This window comes from Oncorhynchus clarkii, unplaced genomic scaffold (genome assembly GCF_045791955.1).
Source record: "Oncorhynchus clarkii lewisi isolate Uvic-CL-2024 unplaced genomic scaffold, UVic_Ocla_1.0 unplaced_contig_4374_pilon_pilon, whole genome shotgun sequence".
In the NCBI taxonomy this organism is placed as follows: Eukaryota; Metazoa; Chordata; class Actinopteri; order Salmoniformes; family Salmonidae; genus Oncorhynchus; species Oncorhynchus clarkii.
This window is the reverse complement of record NW_027261143.1, coordinates 152342-176850: the sequence shown is the minus strand read 5'-3', so window position 1 is coordinate 176850 and position 24509 is coordinate 152342. Positions and strand designations below refer to the sequence as shown.

At 41.2% G+C, this 24509-nt stretch overlaps 1 protein-coding gene across 1 annotated transcript in view; it reads left to right on the top strand.

Moving 5' to 3' along the window:
- Window positions 1–1422: 1422 nt before the first annotated feature.
- Window positions 1423–24509, top strand: part of LOC139405216 (1-phosphatidylinositol 4,5-bisphosphate phosphodiesterase beta-1-like) — a 154535-nt gene continuing 131448 nt past the window's right edge. Inside the window, exons 1-6 of the mRNA XM_071147647.1 lie at window positions 1423–1426; window positions 6599–6753; window positions 6875–7039; window positions 7896–7995; window positions 8258–8362; window positions 8495–8610. Of these exons, the coding sequence (XP_071003748.1) occupies window positions 1423–1426; window positions 6599–6753; window positions 6875–7039; window positions 7896–7995; window positions 8258–8362; window positions 8495–8610 (645 nt within the window). The remainder of the gene's footprint in view (window positions 1427–6598; window positions 6754–6874; window positions 7040–7895; window positions 7996–8257; window positions 8363–8494; window positions 8611–24509) is intronic.

Sequence of the window (24509 nt, the reverse complement as noted above, 5' to 3'; positions counted from 1 at the left end):
ACCATAGGTAAGACCTGATTCGTTACACACTAGACAATACGTAAGTCCTGATTCGTTTCACACTAGACAATAGGTAAGACCTGATTCGTTTCGCACTAGTCAATAAGTAAGACCTGATTCGTTTCACACTAGACCATAGGTAAGACCTGATTCGTTTCACATTAGACCATAGGTAAGACCTGATTCGTTTCACACTAGACCATAGGTAAGACCTAATTCGTTTCGCACTAGACAGAAGGTAAGACCTGATTCGTTTCACACTAGACAATAGGTAAGACCTGATTCGTTTCACACTAGACAATAGGTAAGAGCTGATTCATTTCACACTAGACAATAGGTAAGAGCTGATTCTTTTGGCACTAGACAATAGGTAAGACCTGATTCGTTACACACTAGACAATACGTAAGTCCTGATTCGTTTCACATTAGACCATAGGTAAGACCTGATTCGTTTCACACTAGACCATAGGTAAGACCTAATTCGTTTCGCACTAGACAGAAGGTAAGACCTGATTCGTTTCACACTAGACAATAGGTAAGACCTGATTCGTTTCACACTTGACAATAGGTAAGAGCTGATTCATTTCACACTAGACAATAGGTAAGAGCTGATTCGTTTGGCACTAGACAATAGGTAAGACCTGATTCGTTTGGCACTAGACAATAGGTAAGACCTGATTCATTTCCCACTAGACCATAGGTAAGACCTGATTCATTTCACACTAGACCATAGGTAAGACCTGATTCATTTCACACTAGACCATAGGTAAGACCTGATTCGTTTCACACTAGACAATAGGTAAGACCTGATTTGTTTCACACTAGACAATAGGTAAGACCTGATTCGTTTCATACTAGACCATAGGTAAGACCTGATTCGTTTCACACTAGACAAAAGGTAAGACATGATTTGTTTCAAACTAGACAATAAGTAAGACCTGATTCGTTTCACACTAGACAATAAGTAAGACCTGATTCGTTTCGCACTAGACAGAAGGTAAGACCTGATTTGTTTCGCACTAGACAGTAGGAAAGACCTGATTCGTTTCACACTAGACAGTAGGTAAGACCTGATTCGTTTCCCACTAGACCATAGGGAAGTCCTGATTCATTTCACACGAGACAATTGGTAATACCTGATTCATTTCACACGAGACAATTGGTAATACCTGATTCGTTTCAGGCTAGACAATAGGTAAGACCTGATTCGTTTCACACTAGACCATAGGTAAGACCTTATTCGTTTTGCACTAGATAGTAGGTGAGACCTGATTCGTTTCACACTAGACAATAGGTAAGACCTGATTCCTTTCACACTAGACAGTAGGTAAGACCTGATTCATTTCACACTAGACCATAGGTAAGACCTGATTCATTTCACACGACGCAATAAGTAAGACCTGATTCGTTTCACACTAGACCATGGGTAAGACCTGACTCATTTCACATGACGCAATGCGTAAGACCTGATTCGTTTCAAACTAGATAATAGGTAAGACCTGATTCGTTTCCCACTAGACCATAGGTAAGACCTGATTCGTTTCACACTAGACCATAGGTAAGACCTGATTCATTTCACATTAGACAGTAGGTAAGACCTGATTCGTTTCACACTAGATAATAAGTAAGACCAGATTCGTTTCACACGAGACAATAAGTAAGACCTGATTCGTTTCACACTAGACAGTAGGTAAGACCTGATTCGTTTCACACTAGACCAGAGGTAAGACCTAATTCGTTTCACACTAGACAGTAGGTAAGACCTGATTCGTTTCACACTAGACAATAGGTAAGACCTGATTCGTTTCACACTAGACATTAAGTAAAAGCTGATTCATTTCACACTAGACAATAGGTAAGAGCTGATTCGTTTGGCACTAGACAATAGGTAAGACCTGATTTGTTTGGCACTAGACAATAGGTAAGACCTGATTCATTTCCCACTAGACCATAGGTAAGACCTGATTCATTTCACACTAGACCATAGGTAAGACCTGATTCATTTCACACTAGACCATAGGTAAGACCTGATTCGTTACACACTAGACAATACGTAAGTCCTGATTCGTTTCACACTAGACAATAGGTAAGACCTGATTAGTTTCAGGCTAGACAATAAGTAAGACCTGATTCGTTTCACACTAGACAATAGGTAAGACCTGATTCGTTTCACACTAGACCATAGGTAAGACCTTATTCGTTTTGCACTAGATAGTAGGTAAGACCTGATTCGTTTCCCACTAGACCATAGGTAAGACCTGATTAATTTCACACGACGCAATACGTAAGACCTGATTCGTTTCAAACTAGATAATAGGTAAGACCTGATTCGTTTCACACGAGACAATAAGTAAGACCTGATTCGTTTCACACTAGACAATAAGTAAGACCTGATTCGTTTCACACTAGACCATAGGTAAGACATAATTAGTTTCACACTAGACAGTAGGTAAGACCTGATTCGTTTCACACTAGACAATAGGTAAGACCTGATTCGTTTCACACTAGACATTAGGTAAGAGCTGATTCATTTCACATTAGACAATAAGTAAGACCTGATTTGTTTCACACTAGACCATAGGTAAGACCTTATTCGTTTTGCACTAGATAGTAGGTAAGACCTGATTCATTTCACACTAGACCATAGGTAAGACCTGATTCGTTACACACTAGACAATACGTAAGTCCTGATTCGTTTCACACTAGACAATAGGTAAGACCTGATTCGTTTCGCACTAGTCAATAAGTAAGACCTGATTCGTTTCATACTAGACCATAGGTAAGACCTGATTCGTTTCACATTAGACCATAGGTAAGACCTGATTCGTTTCACACTAGACCATAGGTAAGACCTGATTAATTTCACACTAGACCATAGGTAAGACCTGATTCGTTTCACACTAGACCATAGGTAAGACCTAATTCGTTTCGCACTAGACAGAAGGTAAGACCTGATTCGTTTCACACTAGACAATAGGTAAGACCTGATTCGTTTCACACTAGACAATAGGTAAGAGCTGATTCATTTCACACTAGACAATAGGTAAGAGCTGATTCGTTTGGCACTAGTCAATAGGTAAGACCTGATTCGTTTGGCACTAGACAATAGGTAAGACCTGATTCATTTCCCACTAGACCATAGGTAAGACCTGATTCATTTCACACTAGACCATAGGTAAGACCTGATTCATTTCACACTAGACCATAGGTAAGACCTGATTCGTTTCACACTAGACAATAGGTAAGACCTGATTCGTTTCACACTAGACAATAGGTAAGACCTGATTCGTTTCACACTAGACCATAGGTAAGATCTGATTCGTTTCACACTAGACAAAAGGTAAGACATGATTTGTTTCAAACTAGACAATAAGTAAGACCTGATTCGTTTCACACTAGACAATAAGTAAGACCTGATTCGTTTCGCACTAGACAGAAGGTAAGACCTGATTTGTTTCGCACTAGACAGTAGGAAAGACCTGATTCGTTTCACACTAGACAGTAGGTAAGACCTGATTCGTTTCCCACTAGACCATAGGGAAGTCCTGATTCATTTCACACGAGACAATTGGTAATACCTGATTCGTTTCAGGCTAGACAATAGGTAAGACCTGATTCGTTTCTCACTAGACCATAGGTAAGACCTTATTCGTTTTGCACTAGATAGTAGGTGAGACCTGATTCGTTTCACACTAGACAATACGTAAGACCTGATTCCTTTCCCACTAGACCATAGGTAAGACCTGATTCATTTCACACTAGACCATAGGTAAGACCTGATTCATTTCACACGACGCAATAAGTAAGACCTGATTCGTTTCACACTAGACCATAGGTAAGACCTGATTCATTTCACACGACGCAATACGTAAGACCTGATTCGTTTCAAACTAGATAATAGGTAAGACCTGATTCGTTTCCCACTAGACCATAGGTAAGACCTGATTCGTTTCACACTAGACCATAGGTAAGACCTGATTCATTTTACATTAGACAGTAGGTAAGACCTGATTTTCGCACTAGATAGTAGGTGAGACCTGATTCGTTTCACACTAGACAATACGTAAGACCTGATTCCTTTCCCACTAGACCATAGGTAAGACCTGATTCATTTCACACTAGACCATAGGTAAGACCTGATTCATTTCACACGACGCAATAAGTAAGACCTGATTCGTTTCACACTAGACCATAGGTAAGACCTGATTCATTTCACACGACGCAATACGTAAGACCTGATTCGTTTCAAACTAGATAATAGGTAAGACCTGATTCGTTTGTTTCACACTAGATAATAAGTAAGACCTGATTCGTTTCACACTAGACAATAGGTAAGACCTGATTCGTTTCACACTAGACATTAAGTAAAAGCTGATTCATTTCACACTAGACAATAGGTAAGAGCTGATTCGTTTGGCACTAGACAATAGGTAAGACCTGATTCATTTCACACTAGACCATAGGTAAGACCTGATTCGTTACACACTAGACAATACGTAAGTCCTGATTCGTTTCACACTAGACAATATGTAAGACCTGATTAGTTTCAGGCTAGACAATAAGTAAGACCTGATTCGTTTCACACTAGACAATAGGTAAGACCTGATTCGTTTCACACTAGACCATAGGTAAGACCTGATTCGTTTCACACTAGACAATAAGTAAGACCTGATTCGTTTCACACTAGACCATAGGTAAGACCTAATTCGTTTCACACTAGACAGTAGGTAAGACCTGATTCGTTTCACACTAGACAATAGGTAAGACCTGATTCGTTTCACACTAGACATTAGGTAAGAGCTGATTCATTTCACATTTGACAATAAGTAAGACCTGATTCGTTTCACACTAGACAATAGGTAAGACCTGATTCATTTTACACTAGACCATAGGTAAGACCTGACACAACTATTGGTAAGGTCTAAATCAGTATATCATCGGTTTGTCGCGGTTGGGGTTAGAGGTTGGTATAGTGATACTAGTGAATTGGGAAAGTACTGTTTGATCTTGTATTCCTGTAACTCTCTCATTCACTCTCTTTCCCCTTCTCAATTCAATTTAAGGGCTTTATTGGCATGGGAAACATGTGTTAACATTGCCAAAGTAGATAATAAGTAGATAATAAACAAAAGTGAAATTAACAACAGCAATTAACAGTAAATATTACACTCACAGAAGTTCCAAAATAATAAAGAATTTTCAAATGTCATATTATATCTATATGCGGTGTTGTAATGATGTGCAAATAGTTAAAGTACAAAAGGGAAAAGGTGTTTGTTCTACACTGGTTGCCCTTTTCTTGTGGCAACAGGTCACACATCTTGCTGCTGTGATGCACACTGTGGTATTTCACCCAGTAGATATGGGAGTTTATCAAAATTGGGTTTGTTTCCGAATTCTTTGTGACTCTGTGTAATCTGCGGGAAATATGTGTCTCTAATATGGTCATACATTGGGCAGGTGGTTAGGAAGTGCAGCTCAGTTTCCACCTCATTTTATGAGCAGTGTGCACATAGCCTGTCTTCTCTTGAGAGCCAGGTCTGCCTTCGGCGACCCTGTACATAGTCAAAGCTTTCCTTAAGTTTTGGTCAGTCATGGTGGTCAAGTATTCTGCCACTGTGTACTCTCTGTTTAGGGCCAAATAGCATTCTAGTTTGCTCTGTTTTTTTGTTAATTCTGTCCAATGTTTCAAATTATCTTTTTGTTTTCTCCTGATTTGGTTGGGTCTAATTGTGTTGCTGTCCTGGGGCCTCTGTGGCGTCTGTTTGTGTTTGTGAACAGAGCCCCAGGATCAGCTTTCTTAGGAGACTCTTCTCCAGGTTTATTTATCTGTAGATGGCTTTGTTATGGGTGGTTTGGGAATCGCTTCCTTTTTGGTGGTTGTAGAATTTAACAGCTCTTTTCTGGATTTTGATAATTAGATGGTATCGGCCTAATTCTGCTCTGCATACATTATTTGGTGTTTTACGCTGTACACGGGGGATATTTTTTTGTAATTCTGCATGCAGAGTCTCAATTTGGTGTTTGTCCCATTTTGTGAATTCTTGTTTGGTGAGCAGACCCCAGACCTCACAACCATAAAGGGCAATGGGTTCTATAACAGGTCCTAATTGGTATGTCGAATTTTATATTCCTTTTGGTAACATAGAAGGCCCTTCTTGCCTTGTTTCTCAGCTCGTTCACAGATTTACCTGTGGTGCGGATGTTTAGGCCGAGGTATGTATAGTTTTTTGTGTGCTCTAGGGCAACGGTGTCTAGATGGAATTTGTATTTGTGATCCTGGCGACTGGACTTCTTTTGGAACACCATTATTTTTGTCTTACTGAGATTTACTGCCAGGGCCCAAGTTTGTCAGAATCTGTGCAGAAGATATCGGTGCTGCTGTAGACCCTCCTTGGTTGGTGACAGAAGCGCCAGATCATCAGCAAACAGTAGACACTTGACTTCAGATTCTAGTAGGTTGAGTCTCTTTCTCAATCTCTTTCTCCCTCTCCTCTCCCCCTCTCCCACTCACCTTTCCCTCCCTCCTACCTCTCTCTCCCTCCTTCTCTCTCTCTCTCTCTCTCTCTCTCTCTCTCTCTCTCTCTCTCTCCATCAGACCTGTCCATGATGTTAAACCTGGGCATGTATGAGTACAACGGGAAGTGTGGCTACAGGCTGAAACCAGAGTTCATGAGACGACCGGACAAACACTTTGACCCCTTCGCTGAGAGCACTGTGGACGGCATCGTAGCCAACACGCTGTCTGTCAAGGTGCTTATCTGTGTGTTCCGCGTACAGTACGTGCGTGTGCGTGTTTTGACTGTATGTGGTATGGGTGCACGGACTTCACAGCTCTCATCTGTTTTTATCATCCTCGTCTCTCCGTCTCCAGATCATCTCAGGCCAGTTTCTGACCGATAAGAAGGTGGGGACGTATGTGGAGATAGATATGTTTGGTCTGCCAGTGGACACCAGAAGGAAGGGTTTTAAGACCAAGACGTCTCAGGGCAACGCTGTCAACCCTGTCTGGGAGGAGGAGGCCTTCACACTCAAGAAGGTAAAGCATAATATAGGGCAGACTGTTATGGGATTTGTAGTTCTTTAAGGTAAAACATATATACTGTATAATATATTGCGATTGCTACCAACCTTTTTTGCCTGTCACCAGTATCCTTGACATTGATTGTTACTGGTATTGACCTTGTATTTACAGTGCCAGTCAACATTTTGGACACATGTACTCATTCAAGGGTTTTTCTTTATTTTTTAAAACTATTTTCTACATTGTAGAATAATAGTGAAGACATCAACACTATGGAAAAACACATATGGAATCATGTAGTAACCAAAAAAGTGTTAAACAAATCAACGTATATTTTAGATTTGAGATTCTTCAAAGTAGCCCAAGGAGGTGTGTGTGTGTGTGTGTGTGTGTGTGTGTGTGTGTGTGTGTGTGTGTGTGTGTGTGTGTGTGTGTGTGTGTGTGTGTGTGTGTGTGTGTGTGTGTGTGTGTGTGTGTGTGTGTCATCCCCACACATATAGTGTAGATGTCTTTTATTCTCGTGTACAAATAAAAATAGAAATAATATTGTGTGTACTTGTTTGATATGAATTGTTGAGGAAGAGCATCCTCTGCCAAATAAAGGTGACAAATAAACTTGGATTGGATCATGATCTTACCCCATTTAGATCATCCAGGGTAACGTTGTCAACCCTGTCTGTGATGAGGAGGCTGTCATCCTCGAGGAACCCATAGAGAGAAATAATGTGCTATTGAATTATGTGTGTAAATCACTGTTTAAAACATCACAGAGCACATCTTTATGGGATTTGTAGTTCTTTAAAACCAAGAACTCCCAGGCTAATGTGACCATCCATGGGTGTATGTTTCTGTGTCTGTGATGGTTCCTCAGGTGGTTCTGCCCACTCTGGCCTCAATGAGGATTTCTGTGTTTGAGGATGGAGGGAAGTTCATTGGCCATCGCATCATTCCTGTGAATGCCATCCGCCCAGGTGAGGCCTATAGCTTAATAGTCTGACTGACTACCATTCTGGTCCATTTTTCTGCTTGAGTGATGCTGTGTAACAGTCCTTTAACTTCTGAACTTCTGATTACTCACCCCTGTGTGTGTGTGTGTGTGTGTGTGTGTGTGTGTGTGTGTGTGTGTGTGTGTGTGTGTGTGTGTGTGTGTGTGTGTGTGTGTGTGTGTGTGTGTGTGTGTGTGTGTGTGTGTGTGTGTGTGTGTGTGTGTGTGTGTGTGTGTGTGTGTTCCAGGTTACCACTACATTGGTCTGAGGAATGAGAAGAACCAGGCTCTGACCCTCCCTGCTCTGTTTGTCTATGTAGAGGTCAAGGACTATGTCCCTGATACATTCGCAGGTACAATGCCTGACATACCTTACAGAATACTGGTATAGAACTAAACCATGGAGTTATAACTATGTTTATGTTTCCACTGGCTTTACATAACAGCATTGATGATACATTATTTTCCCCCGTTCTCTACCTCAGATGTCATCGAGGCGTTGTCCAATCCCATCCGTTACGTCAACCTGATGGAGCAGAGAGCCAATCAACTGGCAGCTCTCACTCTGGAGGAGGGAGCAGAGGAGGAGGACAGCAAAGAGGTGGGTGTGTCGTCCGTCATCCCCACACTAATCGATAAGTAACAGATCAATGAGCCTTTCCCCAGGCAGTAGGCCTGTCTCTTTGTGAAGAGATGATTGGGTTAGAGCTATTGACCAGGGCTCAGGAACTAAGGGTTGAGGGCTAGGAGGGAGGGAGTCGTGGGGCAGGGGGAGACAGAGATGAAGGGTGAGGGGGGCAGGGGTATCACGGGGGTGAAGGAGGGGAGGTTGGGGTTAGAAGGGGGGTGAGCTCTGAGGGGTAGTAAGGGAGTTGTTGGTGGAGGTCGGCCCCAAGGGAGCTGTATCGCCTGATTTGCCAGTTGAACTGATTATCCACAGGGACATCCAATAGAGAGCCTGTACATGCTGACACCTTGGCAACGGTCGCTTAGTGAAATAGTGGGCTTCCCGCTGGAGTGTCAGAGACAGAGGGAGAGGAAGAAAGATGTGAGTGGAGAGCAGAGGAGAACAGATTGTCCTCTCCTGTCCAAAACAGGCTTAAGGAGAGAGGACTCACTAACAAACAAATACATGCCAAGTACTACAACAAGTCAGGGTTGAAGAGAACCTAGAGAGGGACATTGAGACAACATAAGGAGAACATTGGCTAAATGTTCGTGAAACGTTAGAGAGTGTTGTCAGTGTGACGTTGGTCTGAGCCATGCTGAGAGTGGGGTACCAAAGCTATGTCTACAAGTTCTCCAACAGGCTACAGGTAGGCTCTGGGTGTGTGGTGTGTTGATTGTGCTGTTGTGTATTTGCCATACAGTAGATTCTGCTTCTAATGGAGTAATGGCATCGTATGGTTCCACTCTGCTTATTTAAATCTCATTGCATAGGCCGCAAAAACATTCTCAGCGTTACCATTTATATGTTGGGCTGTAATGTGCCATGTGTGTCATACACTCTATCCAGATGATGTGCTAAGTAAATGGGAAAAGTAGTGTTTTACCTGATAAAATACTTTGAGACCCAGTGAATAGTAGTGTTTTACCTGAAAAAATGCTTTGAGACCCAGTGAATAGTAGCGTGGACCTGATAAAATGCTTTGAGACCCAGTGAATAGTAGTGTGGACCTGATAAAATGCTTTGAGACCCAGTGAATAGTAGTGTGGACCTGATAAAAGGCTTTGAGACCCAGTGAATAGTAGTGTGGACCTGATAAAATGCTTTGAGACCCAGTGAATAGTAGTGTGGACCTGATAAAAGGCTTTGAGACCCAGTGAATAGTAGTGTGGACCTGATAAAAGGCTTTGAGACCCAGTGAATAGTAGCGTGGACCTGATAAAATGCTTTGAGACCCAGTGAATAGTAGTGTTTTACCTGATAAAATGCTTTGAGACCCAGTGAATAGTAGTGTGGACCTGATAAAATGCTTTGAGACCCAGTGAATAGTAGTGTGGACCTGATAAAATGCTTTGAGACCCAGTGAATAGTAGTGTTTTTTCCTGATAAAATGCTTTGAGACCCAGTGAATAGCAGTGTGGACCTGATAAAAGGCTTTGAGACCCAGTGAATAGCAGTGTGGACCTGATAAAATGCTTTGAGACCCAGTGAATAGTAGTGTGGACCTGATAAAATGCTTTGAGACCCAGTGAATAGTAGTGTTTTTTCCTGATAAAATGCTTTGAGAACCAGTGAATAGCAGTGTGGACCTGATAAAAGGCTTTGAGACCCAGTGAATAGCAGTGTGAACCTGATAAAATGCTTTGAGACCCAGTGAATAGTAGTGTGGACCTGATAAAATGCTTTGAGACCCAGTAAATAGTAGCGTGGACCTGATAAAATACTTAGAGACCCAGTGAATAGTAGTGTCTTACCTGATAAAATGCTTTGAGACCCAGTGAATAATAGCGTGGACCTGATGAAATACTTTGAGACCCAGTGAATAGTAGTGTTTTACCTGATAAGATGCTTTGAGACCCAGTGAATAGTAGCGTGGACCTGATAAAATGCTTATAGACCCAGTGAATAGTAGTGTGGACCTGATAAAAGGCTTTGAGACCCAGTGAATAGTAGTGTGGACCTGATAAAATGCTTTGAGACCCAGTGAATAGTAGTGTGGATCTGATAAAAGGCTTTGAGACCCAGTGAATAGTAGTGTGGACCTGATAAAATGCTTTGAGACCCAGTGAATAGTAGTGTGGATCTGATAAAATGCTTTGAGACCCAGTGAATAGTAGTGTGGACCTGATAAAATGCTTTGAGACCCAGTGAATAGTAGTGTTTTACCTGACAAAATGCTTTGAGACCCAGTGAATAGTAGTGTGGACCTGATAAAATGCTTTGAGACCCAGTGAATAGTAGTGTGGACCTGATAAAAGGCTTTGAGACCCAGTGAATAGTAGTGTTTTACCTGACAAAATGCTTTGAGACCCAGTGAATAGTAGTGTGGACCTGATAAAATGCTTTGAGACCCAGTGAATAGTAGTGTGGACCTGATAAAAGGCTTTGAGACCCAGTGAATAGTAGTGTGGACCTGCTAAAATGCTTTGAGACCCAGTGAATAGTAGTGTTTTACCTGACAAAATGCTTTGAGACCCAGTGAATAGCAGTGTGGACCTGATAAAAGGCTTTGAGACCCAGTGAATAGTAGTGTGGACCTGATAAAATACTTTGAGACCCAGTGAATAGTAGTGTGGACCTCATAAAATGCTTTGAGACCCAGTGAATAGTACTGTGGACCTGATAAAATGCTTTGAGACCCAGTGAATAGTAGTGTTTTACCTGATAAAATGCTTTGAGACCCAGTGAAAAGTAGTGTGGACCTGATAAAATGCTTTGAGACCCAGTGAATAGTAGTGTTTTACCTGATAAAATGCTTTGAGACCCAGTGAATAGTAGTGTGGACCTGATAAAATGCTTTGAGACCCAGTGAATAGTAGTGTGGACCTGATAAAATGCTTTGAGACCCAGTGAATAGTAGTGTGGACCTGATAAAATGCTTTGAGACCCAGTGAAAAGTAGTGTGGACCTGATAAAATGCTTTGAGACCCAGTGAATAGTAGTGTGGACCTGATAAAAGGCTTTGAGACCCAGTGAATAGTAGTGTTTTACCTGATAAAATGCTTTGAGACCCAGTGAATAGTAGTGTTTTACCTGATAAAATGCTTTGAGACGCAGTGAATAGTAGTGTGGACCTGATAAAATGCTTTGAGACCCAGTGAATAGTAGTGTGGACCTGATAAAATGCTTTGAGACCCAGTGAATAGTAGTGTGGACCTGATAAAAGGCTTTGAGACCCAGTGAATAGTAGTGTGGACCTGATAAAATGCTTTGAGACCCAGTGAATAGTAGTGTGAACCTGATAAAATGCTTTGAGACCCAGTGAATAGTAGTGTGGACCTGATAAAAGGCTTTGAGACCCAGTGAATAGTAGTGTTTTACCTGATAAAATGCTTTGAGACCCAGTGAATAGTAGTGTTTTACCTGATAAAATGCTTTGAGACCCAGTGAATAGTAGTGTGGACCTGATAAAATGCTTTGAGACCCAGTGAATAGTAGTGTGGACCTGATAAAATGCTTTGAGACCCAGTGAATAGTAGTGTGGACCTGATAAAAGGCTTTGAGACCCAGTGAATAGTAGTGTTTTACCTGATAAAATGCTTTGAGACCCAGTGAATAGTAGTGTTTTACCTGATAAAATGCATTGAGACCCAGTGAATAGTAGTGTTTTACCTGATAAAATACTTTGAGACCCAGTGAATAGTAGTGTTTTACCTGATAAAATGCTTTGAGACCCAGTGAATAGTAGTGTGGACCTGATAAAATGCTTTGAGACCCAGTGAATAGTAGTGTGGACCTGATAAAATGCTTTGAGACCCAGTGAAAAGTAGTGTGGACCTGATAAAATGCGTTGAGACCCAGTGAATAGTAGTGTGGACCTGATAAAATGCTTTGAGACCCAGTGAATAGTAGTGTGGACCTGATAAAATGCTTTGAGACCCAGTGAAAAGTAGTGTGGACCTGATAAAATGCTTTGAGACCCAGTGAATAGTAGTGTGGACCTGATAAAAGGCTTTGAGACCCAGTGAATAGTAGTGTTTTACCTGATAAAATGCTTTGAGACCCAGTGAATAGTAGTGTTTTACCTGATAAAATGCTTTGAGACCCAGTGAATAGTAGTGTGGACCTGATAAAAGGCTTTGAGACCCAGTGAATAGTAGAGTTTTACCTGATAAAATGCTTTGAGACCCAGTGAATAGTAGTGTGGACCTGATAAAAGGCTTTGAGACCCAGTGAATAGTAGTGTTTTACCTGATAAAAGGCTTTGAGACCCAGTGAATAGTAGTGTGGACCTGATAAAATGCTTTGAGACCCAGTGAATAGTAGTGTGGACCTGATAAAATGCTTTGAGACCCAGTGAATAGTAGTGTGGACCTGATAAAAGGCTTTGAGACCCAGTGAATAGTAGTGTGGACCTGATAAAAGGCTTTGAGACCCAGTGAATAGTAGTGTTTTCCCTGATAAAATACTTTGAGACCCAGTGAAAAGTAGTGTGGACCTGATAAAATGCTTTGAGACCCAGTGAATAGCAGTGTGGACCTGATAAAAGGCTTTGAGACCCAGTGAATAGTAGTGTTTTACCTGATAAAATGCTTTGAGACCCAGTGAATAGTAGTGTTTTACCTGATAAAATGCTTTGAGACCCAGTGAATAGTAGTGTGGACCTGAATAAAGGCTTTGAGACCCAGTGAATAGTAGTGTTTTACCTGACAAAATGCTTTGAGACCCAGTGAATAGCAGTGTGGACCTGATAGAATGCTTTGAGACCCAGTGAATTGCAGTATTGACCTGATAAAATGCTTTGAGACCCAGTGAATAGTAGTGTGGACCTGATAAAAGGCTTTGAGACCCAGTGAATAGTAGTGTGGACCTGATAAAAGGCTTTGAGACCCAGTGAATAGTAGTGTGGACCTGATAAAATGCTTTGAGACCCAGTGAATAGTAGTGTGGACCTGATAAAATGCTTTGAGACCCAGTGAATAGTAGTGTGGACCTGATAAAAGGCTTTGAGACCCAGTGAATAGTAGTGTGGACCTGATAAAATGCTTTGAGACCCAGTGAATAGTAGTGTGGACCTGATAAAAGGCTTTGAGACCCAGTGAATAGTAGTGTGGACCTGATAAAATGCTTTGAGACCCAGTGAATAGTAGTGTGGACCTGATAAAATGCTTTGAGACCCAGTGAATAGTAGTGTTTTACCTGATAAAATGCTTTGAGACCCAGTGAATAGTAGTGTGGACCTGATAAAAGGCTTTGAGACCCAGTGAATAGTAGTGTTTTACCTGATAAAATGCTTTGAGACCCAGTGAATAGTAGTGTGGACCTGATAAAATGCTTTGAGACCCAGTGAATAGTAGTGTGGACCTGATAAAATGATTTGAGACCCAGTGAATAGTAGTGTGGACCTGATAAAATGCTTTGAGACCCAGTGAATAGTAGTGTGGACCTGATAAAATGCTTTGAGACCCAGTGAATAGTAGTGTGGACCTGATAAAATGCTTTGAGACCCAGTGAATAGTAGTGTTTTACCTGATAAAATGCTTTGAGACCCAGTGAATAGCAGTGTGGACCTGATAAAAGGCTTTGAGACCCAGTGAATAGCAGTGTGGACCTGATAAAATGCTTTGAGACCCAGTGAATAGTAGTGTGGACCTGATAAAATGCTTTGAGACCCAGTGAATAGTAGCGTGGATCTGATAAAATACTTTGAGACCCAGTGAATAGTAGTGTCTTACCTGATAAAATGCTTTGAGACCCAGTGAATAGTAGCGTGGACCTGATAAAATACTTTGAGACCCAGTGAATAGTAGTGTTTTACCTGATAAGATGCTTTGAGACCCAGTGAATAGTAGCGTGGACCTGATAAAATGCTTTGAGACCCAGTGAATAGTAGTGTGGACCTGATAAAAGGCTTTGAGACCCAGTGAATAGTAGTGTGGACCTGATAAAATGCTTTGAGACCCAGTGAATAGTAGTGTGGACCTGATAAAAGGCTTTGAGACCCAGTGAATAGTAGTGTGGACCTGATAAAATGCTTTGAGACCCAGTGAATAGTAGTGTGGACCTGACAAAATGCTTTGAGACCCAGTGAATAGTAGTGTGGACCTGATAAAAGGCTTTGAGACCCAGTGAATAGTAGTGTGGACCTGATAAAATGCTTTGAGACCCAGTGAATAGTAGTGTTTTACCTGATAAAATGCTTTGAGACCCAGTGAATAGTAGTGTTTTACCTGACAAAATGCTTTGAGACCCAGTGAATAGTAGTGTGGACCTGATAAAAGGCTTTGAGACCGAGTGCATAGTAATGTGGACCTGATAAAATGCTTTGAGACCCAGTGAATAGTAGTGTGGACCTGATAAAATGCTTTGAGACCCAGTGAATATTAGTGTGGACCTGATAAAATGATTTGAGACCCAGTGAATAGTAGTGTGGACCTGATAAAATGCTTTGAGACCCAGTGAATAGTAGTGTGGACCTGATAAAATGCTTTGAGACCCAGTGAATAGTAGTGTGGACCTGATAAAATGCTTTGAGACCCAGTGAATAGTAGTGTTTTACCTGATAAAATGCTTTGAGACCCAGTGAATAGTAGTGTGGACCTGATAAAATGCTTTGAGACCCAGTGAATAGTAGTGTTTTACCTGATAAAATGCTTTGAGACCCAGTGAATAGCAGTTGGGACCTGATAAAAGGCTTTGAGACCCAGTGAATAGCAGTGTGGACCTGATAAAATGCTTTGAGACCCAGTGAATAGTAGTGTGGACCTGATAAAATGCTTTGAGACCCAGTGAATAGTAGCGTGGATCTGATAAAATACTTTGAGACCCAGTGAATAGTAGTGTCTTACCTGATAAAATGCTTTGAGACCCAGTGAATAGTAGTGTGGACCTGATAAAAGGCTTTGAGACCCAGTGAATAGTAGTGTGGACCTGATAAAATGCTTTGAGACCCAGTGAATAGTAGTGTGGACCTGATAAAAGGCTTTGAGACCCAGTGAATAGTAGTGTGGACCTGATAAAATGCTTTGAGACCCAGTGAATAGTAGTGTGGACCTGACAAAATGCGTTGAGACCCAGTGAATAGTAGTGTGGACCTGATAAAAGGCTTTGAGACCCAGTGAATAGTAGTGTGGACCTGATAAAATGCTTTGAGACCCAGTGAATAGTAGTGTTTTACCTGATAAAATGCTTTGAGACCCAGTGAATAGTAGTGTTTTACCTGACAAAATGCTTTGAGACCCAGTGAATAGTAGTGTGGACCTGATAAAAGGCTTTGAGACCCAGTGAATAGTAATGTGGACCTGATAAAATGCTTTGAGACCCAGTGAATAGTAGTGTTTTACCTGACAAAATGCTTTGAGACAACAGTGAATAGTAGTGTGGACCTGATAAAATGATTTGAGACCCAGTGAATAGTAGTGTGGACCTGATAAAAGGCTTTGAGACCCAGTGAATAGTAGTGTGGACCTGCTAAAATGCTTTGAGACCCAGTGAATAGTAGTGTTTTACCTGACAAAATGCTTTGAGACCCAGTGAATAGCAGTGTGGACCTGATAAAAGGCTTTGAGACCCAGTGAATAGTAGTGTGGACCTGATAAAATGCTTTGAGACCCAGTGAATAGTAGCGTGGACCTGATAAAATGCTTTGAGACCCAGTGAATAGTAGTGTGGACCTGATAAAATGCTTTGAGACCCAGTGAATAGTAGTGTGGACCTGATAAAATGCTTTGAGACCCAGTGAATAGTAGTGTGGACCTGATAAAAGGCTTTGAGACCCAGTGAATAGTAGTGTGGACCTGATAAAAGGCTTTGAGACCCAGTGAATAGTAGTGTTTTACCTAATAAAATGCTTTGAGACCCAGTGAATAGTAGTGCTTTACCTGATAAAATGCTTTGAGACCCAGTGAATAGTAGTGTGGACCTGATAAAATGCTTTGAGACCCCGTGAATAGTAGTGTGGACCTGATAAAATGATTTGAGACCCAGTGAATAGTAGTGTGGACCTGATAAAAGGCTTTGAGACCCAGTGAATAGTAGTGTTTTACCTGATAAAATGCTTTGAGACCCAGTGAATAGTAGTGTGGACCTGATAAAAGGCTTTGAGACCCAGTGAATAGTAGTGTTTTACCTGATAAAATGCTTTGAGACCCAGTGAAAAGTAGTGTGGACCTGATAAAATGCTTTGAGACCCAGTGAATAGTAGTGTTTTACCTGATAAAATGCTTTGAGACCAAGTGAATAGTAGTGTGGACCTGATAAAAGGCTTTGAGACCCAGTGAATAGCAGTGTGGACCTGATAAAATGCTTTGAGACCCAGTGAATTGCAGTATGGACCTGATAAAATGCTTTGAGACCCAGTGAATAGTAGTGTGGACCTGATAAAATGCTTTGAGACCCAGTGAATAGTAGTGTGGACCTGATAAAAGGCTTTGAGACCCAGTGAATAGTAGTGTGGACCTGATAAAATGCTTTGAGACCCAGTGAATAGTAGTGTGGACCTGATAAAATGCTTTGAGACCCAGTGAATAGTAGTGTGGACCTGATAAAATGCTTTGAGACCCAGTGAATAGTAGTGTGGACCTGATAAATGGCTTTGAGACCCAGTGAATAGTAGTGTGGACCTGATAAAAGGCTTTGAGACCCAGTGAATAGTAGTGTGGACCTGATAAAATGCTTTGAGACCCAGTGAATAGTAGTGTGGACCTGATAAAATGCTTTGAGACCCATTGAATAGTAGTGTGGACCTGATAAAATGCTTTGAGACCCAGTGAATAGTAGTGTGAACCTGATAAAAGGCTTTGAGACCCAGTGAATAGTAGTGTTTTACCTGATAAAATGCTTTGAGACCCAGTGAATAGTAGTGTGGACCTGATAAAAGGCTTTGAGACCCAGTGAATAGTAGTGTGGACCTGATAAAATGCTTTGAGACCCAGTGAATAGTAGTGTGGACCTGATAAAAGGCTTTGAGACCCAGTGAATAGTAGTGTGGACCTGATAAAATGCTTTAAGACCCAGTGAATAGTAGTGTGGACCTGATAAAAGGCTTTGAGACCCAGTGAATAGTAGTGTTTTACCTGATAAAATGCTTTGAGACCCAGTGAATAGTAGTGTGGACCTGATAAAATGCTTTGAGACCCAGTGAATAGTAGTGTGGACCTGATAAAATGCTTTGAGACCCAGTGAATAGTAGTGTGGACCTGATAAAATGCTTTGAGACCCAGTGAATAGTAGTGTGGACCTGATAAAATGCTTTGAGACCCAGTGAATAGTAGTGTTTTACCTGATAAAATCCTTTGAGACCCAGTGAATAGCAGTGTGGACCTGATAAAAGGCTTTGAGACCCAGTGAATAGCAGTGTGGACCTGATAAAATGCTTTGAGACCCAGTGAATAGTAGTGTGGACCTGATAAAATGCTTTGAGACCCAGTGAATAGTAGTGTTTTACCTGATAAAATGCTTTGAGACCCAGTGAATAGTAGTGTTTTACCTGACAAAATGCTTTGAGACCCAGTGAATAGTAGTGTGGACCTGATAAAAGGCTTTGAGACCCAGTGAATAGTAGTGTGGACCTGCTAAAATGCTTTGAGACCCAGTGAATAGTAGTGTTTTACCTGACAAAATGCTTTGAGACCCAGTGAATAGCAGTGTGGACCTGATAAAAGGCTTTGAGACCCAGTGAATAGTAGTGTGGACCTGATAAAATGCTTTGAGACCCAGTGAATAGTAGCGTGGACCTGATAAAATGCTTTGAGACCCAGTGAATAGTAGTGTGGACCTGATAAAATGCTTTGAGACCCAGTGAATAGTAGTGTGGACCTGATAAAATGCTTTGAGACCCAGTGAATAGTAGTGTGGACCTGATAAAAGGCTTTGAGACCCAGTGAATAGTAGTGTGGACCTGATAAAAGGCTTTGAGACCCAGTGAATAGTAGTGTTTTACCTAATAAAATGCTTTGAGACCCAGTGAATAGTAGTGTTTTACCTGATAAAATGCTTTGAGACCCAGTGAATAGTAGTGTGGACCTGATAAAATGCTTTGAGACCCAGTGAATAGTAGTGTGGACCTGATAAAATGATTTGAGACCCAGTGAATAGTAGTGTGGACCTGATAAAAGGCTTTGAGACCCAGTGAATAGTAGTGTTTTACCTGATAAAATGCTTTGAGACCCAGTGAATAGTAGTGTGGACCTGATAAAAGGCTTTGAGACCCAGTGAATAGTAGTGTTTTACCTGATAAAATGCTTTGAGACCCAGTGAAAAGTAGTGTGGACCTGATAAAATGCTTTGAGACCCAGTGAATAGTAGTGTTTTACCTGATAAAATGCTTTGAGACCCAGTGAAAAGTAGTGTGGACCTGATAAAATGCTTTGAGACCCAGTGAATAGTAGTGTTTTACCTGATAAAATGCTTTGAGACCAAGTGAATAGTAGTGTGGACCTGATAAAATGCTTTGAGACCCAGTGAATAGTAGTGTGGACCTGATAAAATGCTTTGAGACCCAGTGAATAGTAGTGTTTTACCTGATAAAATCCTTTGAGACCCAGTGAATAGCAGTGTGGACCTGATAAAAGGCTTTGAGACCCAGTGAATAGCAGTGTGGACCTGATAAAATGCTTTGAGACCCAGTGAATAGTAGTGTGGACCTGATAAAATGCTTTGAGACCCAGTGAATAGTAGTGTTTTACCTGATAAAATGCTTTGAGACCCAGTGAATAGTAGTGTTTTACCTGACAAAATGCTTTGAGACCCAGTGAATAGTAGTGTGGACCTGATAAAAGGCTTTGAGACCCAGTGAATAGTAATGTGGACCTGATAAAATGCTTTGAGACCCAGTGAATAGTAGTGTTTTACCTGACAAAATGCTTTGAGACCCAGTGAATAGTAGTGTGGACCTGATAAAATGCTTTGAGACCCAGTGAATAGTAGTGTGGACCTGATAAAAGGCTTTGAGACCCAGTGAATAGTAGTGTTTTACCTGACAAAATGCTTTGAGACCCAGTGAATAGCAGTGTGGACCTGATAAAAGGCTTTGAGACCCAGTGAATAGTAGTGTGGACCTGATAAAATGCTTTGAGACCCAGTGAATAGTAGTGTGGACCTGATAAAAGGCTTTGAGACCCAGTGAATAGTAGTGTTTTACCTGATAAAATGCTTTGAGACCCAGTGAAAAGTAGTGTGGACCTGATAAAATGCTTTGAGACCCAGTGAATAGTAGTGTTTTACCTGATAAAATGCTTTGAGACCCAGTGAAAAGTAGTGTGGACCTGATAAAATGCTTTGAGACCCAGTGAATAGTAGTGTTTTACCTGATAAAATGCTTTGAGACCAAGTGAATAGTAGTGTGGACCTGATAAAATGCTTTGAGACCCAGTGAATAGTAGTGTGGACCTGATAAAATGCTTTGAGACCCAGTGAATAGTAGTGTTTTACCTGATAAAATCCTTTGAGACCCAGTGAATAGCAGTGTGGACCTGATAAAAGGCTTTGAGACCCAGTGAATAGCAGTGTGGACCTGATAAAATGCTTTGAGACCCAGTGAATAGTAGTGTGGACCTGATAAAATGCTTTGAGACCCAGTGAATAGTAGTGTTTTACCTGATAAAATGCTTTGAGACCCAGTGAATAGTAATGTTTTACCTGACAAAATGCTTTGAGACCCAGTGAATAGTAGTGTGGACCTGATAAAAGGCTTTGAGACCCAGTGAATAGTAATGTGGACTTGATAAAATGCTTTGAGACCCAGTGAATAGTAGTGTGGACCTGATAAAATGCTTTGAGACCCAGTGAATAGTAGTGTGGACCTGATAAAAGGCTTTGAGACCCAGTGAATAGTAGTGTGGACCTGCTAAAATGCTTTGAGACCCAGTGAATAGTAGTGTTTTACCTGACAAAATGCTTTGAGACCCAGTGAATAGCAGTGTGGACCTGATAAAAGGCTTTGAGACCCAGTGAATAGTAGTGTGGACCTGATAAAATGCTTTGAGACCCAGTGAATAGTAGCGTGGACCTGATAAAATGCTTTGAGACCCAGTGAATAGTAGTGTGGACCTGATAAAATGCTTTGAGACCCAGTGAATAGTAGTGTGGACCTGATAAAAGGCTTTGAGACCCAGTGAATAGTAGTGTGGACCTGATAAAAGGCGTTGAGACCCAGTGAATAGTAGTGTTTTACCTAATAAAATGCTTTGAGACCCAGTGAATAGTAGTGTTTTACCTGATAAAATGCTTTGAGACCCAGTGAATAGTAGTGTGGACCTGATAAAATGCTTTGAGACCCAGTGAATAGTAGTGTGGACCTGATAAAATGATTTGAGACCCAGTGAATAGTAGTGTGGACCTGATAAAAGGCTTTGAGACCCAGTGAATAGTAGTGTTTTACCTGATAAAATGCTTTGAGACCCAGTGAATAGTAGTGTGGACCTGATAAAAGGCTTTGAGACCCAGTGAATAGTAGTGTTTTACCTGATAAAATGCTTTGAGACCCAGTGAAAAGTAGTGTGGACCTGATAAAATGCTTTGAGACCCAGTGAATAGTAGTGTTTTACCTGATAAAATGCTTTGAGACCCAGTGAAAAGTAGTGTGGACCTGATAAAATGCTTTGAGACCCAGTGAATAGTAGTGTTTTACCTGATAAAATGCTTTGAGACCAAGTGAATAGTAGTGTGGACCTGATAAAAGGCTTTGAGACCCAGTGAATAGCAGTGTGGACCTGATAAAATGCTTTGAGACCCAGTGAATTGCAGTATGGACCTGATAAAATGCTTTGAGACCCAGTGAATAGTAGTGTGGACCTGATAAAAGGCTTTGAGACCCAGTGAATAGTAGTGTGGACCTGATAAAAGGCTTTGAGACCCAGTGAATAGTAGTGTGGACCTGATAAAATGCTTTGAGACCCAGTGAATAGTAGTGTGGACCTGATAAAATGCTTTGAGACCCAGTGAATAGTAGTGTGGACCTGATAAAATGCTTTGAGACCCAGTGAATAGCAGTGTGGACCTGATAAAATGCTTTGAGACCCAGTGAATAGTAGTGTGGACCTGATAAAATGCTTTGAGACCCAGTGAATAGTAGTGTTTTACCTGATAAAATGCTTTGAGACCCAGTGAATAGTAGTGTTTTACCTGACAAAATGCTTTGAGACCCAGTGAATAGTAGTGTGGACCTGATAAAAGGCTTTGAGACCCAGTGAATAGTAATGTGGACCTGATAAAATGCTTTGAGACCCAGTGAATAGTAGTGTTTTACCTGACAAAATGCTTTGAGACCCAGTGAATAGTAGTGTGGACCTGATAAAATGCTTTGAGACCCAGTGAATAGTAGTGTGGACCTGATAAAAGGCTTTGAGACCCAGTGAATAGTAGTGTTTTACCTGACAAAATGCTTTGAGACAACAGTGAATAGTAGTGTGGACCTGATAAAATGATTTGAGACCCAGTGAATAGTAGTGTGGACCTGATAAAAGGCTTTGAGACCCAGTGAATAGTAGTGTGGACCTGCTAAAATGCTTTGAGACCCAGTGAATAGTAGTGTTTTACCTGACAAAATGCTTTGAGACCCAGTGAATAGTAGTGTGGACCTGATAAAAGGCTTTGAGACCCAGTGAATAGTAGTGTGGACCTGATAAAATGCTTTGAGACCCAGTGAATAGTAGCGTGGACCTGATAAAATGCTTTGAGACCCAGTGAGTAGTAGTGTGGACCTGATAAAATGCTTTGAGACCCAGTGAATAGTAGTGTGGACCTGATAAAAGGCTTTGAGACCCAGTGAATAGTAGTGTGGACCTGATAAAAGGCTTTGAGACCCAGTGAATAGTAGTGTTTTACCTAATAAAATGCTTTGAGACCCAGTGAATAGTAGTGTTTTACCTGATAAAATGCTTTGAGACCCAGTGAATAGTAGTGTGGACCTGATAAAATGCTTTGAGACCCAGTGAATAGTAGTGTGGACCTGATAAAGTGATTTGAGACCCAGTGAATAGTAGTGTGGACCTGATAAAAGGCTTTGAGACCCAGTGAATAGTAGTGTTTTACCTGATAAAATGCTTTGAGACCCAGTGAATAGTAGTGTGGACCTGATAAAAGGCTTTGAGACCCAGTGAATAGTAGTGTTTTACCTGATAAAATGCTTTGAGACCCAGTGAAAAGTAGTGTGGACCTGATAAAATGCTTTGAGACCCAGTGAATAGTAGTGTTTTACCTGATAAAATGCTTTGAGACCCAGTGAAAAGTAGTGTGGACCTGATAAAATGCTTTGAGACCCAGTGAATAGTAGTGTTTTACCTGATAAAATGCTTTGAGACCAAGTGAATAGTAGTGTGGACCTGATAAAAGGCTTTGAGACCCAGTGAATAGCAGTGTGGACCTGATAAAATGCTTTGAGACCCAGTGAATTGCAGTATGGACCTGATAAAATGCTTTGAGACCCAGTGAATAGTAGTGTGGACCTGATAAAAGGCTTTGAGACCCAGTGAATAGTAGTGTGGACCTGATAAAAGGCTTTGAGACCCAGTGAATAGTAGTGTGGACCTGATAAAATGCTTTGAGACCCAGTGAATAGTAGTGTGGACCTGATAAAATGCTTTGAGACCCAGTGAATAGTAGTGTGGACCTGATAAAATGCTTTGAGACCCAGTGAATAGTAGTGTGGACCTGATAAAATGCTTTGAGACCCAGTGAATAGTAGTGTGGACCTGATAAATGGCTTTGAGACCCAGTGAATAGTAGTGTGGACCTGATAAAAGGCTTTGAGACCCAGTGAATAGTAGTGTGGACCTGATAAAATGCTTTGAGACCCAATGAATAGTAGTGTGGACCTGATAAAATGCTTTGAGACCCAGTGAATAGTAGTGTGGACCTGATAAAATGCTTTGAGACCCAGTGAATAGTAGTGTGGACCTGATAAAAGGCTTTGAGACCCAGTGAATAGTAGTGTTTTACCTGATAAAATGCTTTGAGACCCAGTGAATAGTAGTGTGGACCTGATAAAATGCTTTGAGACCCAGTGAATAGTAGTGTGGACCTGATAAAATGCTTTGAGACCCAGTGAATAGTAGTGTGGACCTGATAAAATGCTTTGAGACCCAGTGAATAGTAGTGTGGACCTGATAAAATGCTTTGAGACCCAGTGAATAGTAGTGTTTTACCTGATAAAATGCTTTGAGACCCAGTGAATAGCAGTGTGGACCTGATAAAAGGCTTTGAGACCCAGTGAATAGCAGTGTGGACCTGATAAAATGCTTTGAGACCCAGTGAATAGTAGTGTGGACCTGATAAAAGGCTTTGAGACCCAGTGAATACTAGTGTGGACCTGATAAAAGGCTTTGAGACCCAGTGAATAGTAGTGTGGACCTGATAAAAGGCTTTGAGACCCAGTGAATAGTAGTGTGGACCTGATAAAATGCTTTGAGACCCAGTGAATAGTAGTGTGGACCTGATAAAATGCTTTGAGACCCAGTGAATAGTAGTGTGGACCTGATAAAAGGCTTTGAGACCCAGTGAATAGTAGTGTGGACCTGATAAAAGGCTTTGAGACCCAGTGAATAGTAGTGTGGACCTGATAAAATGCTTTGAGACCCAGTGAATAGTAGTGTGGACCTGATAAAATGCTTTGAGACCCAGTGAATAGTAGTGTGGACCTGATAAAATGCTTTGAGACCCAGTGAATAGTAGTGTGGACCTGATAAAATGCTTTGAGACCCAGTGAATAGTAGTGTGGACCTGATAAATGGCTTTGAGACCCAGTGAATAGTAGTGTGGACCTGATAAAAGGCTTTGAGACCCAGTGAATAGTAGTGTGGACCTGATAAAATGCTTTGAGACCCAATGAATAGTAGTGTGGACCTGATAAAATGCTTTGAGACCCAGTGAATAGTAGTGTGGACCTGATAAAATGC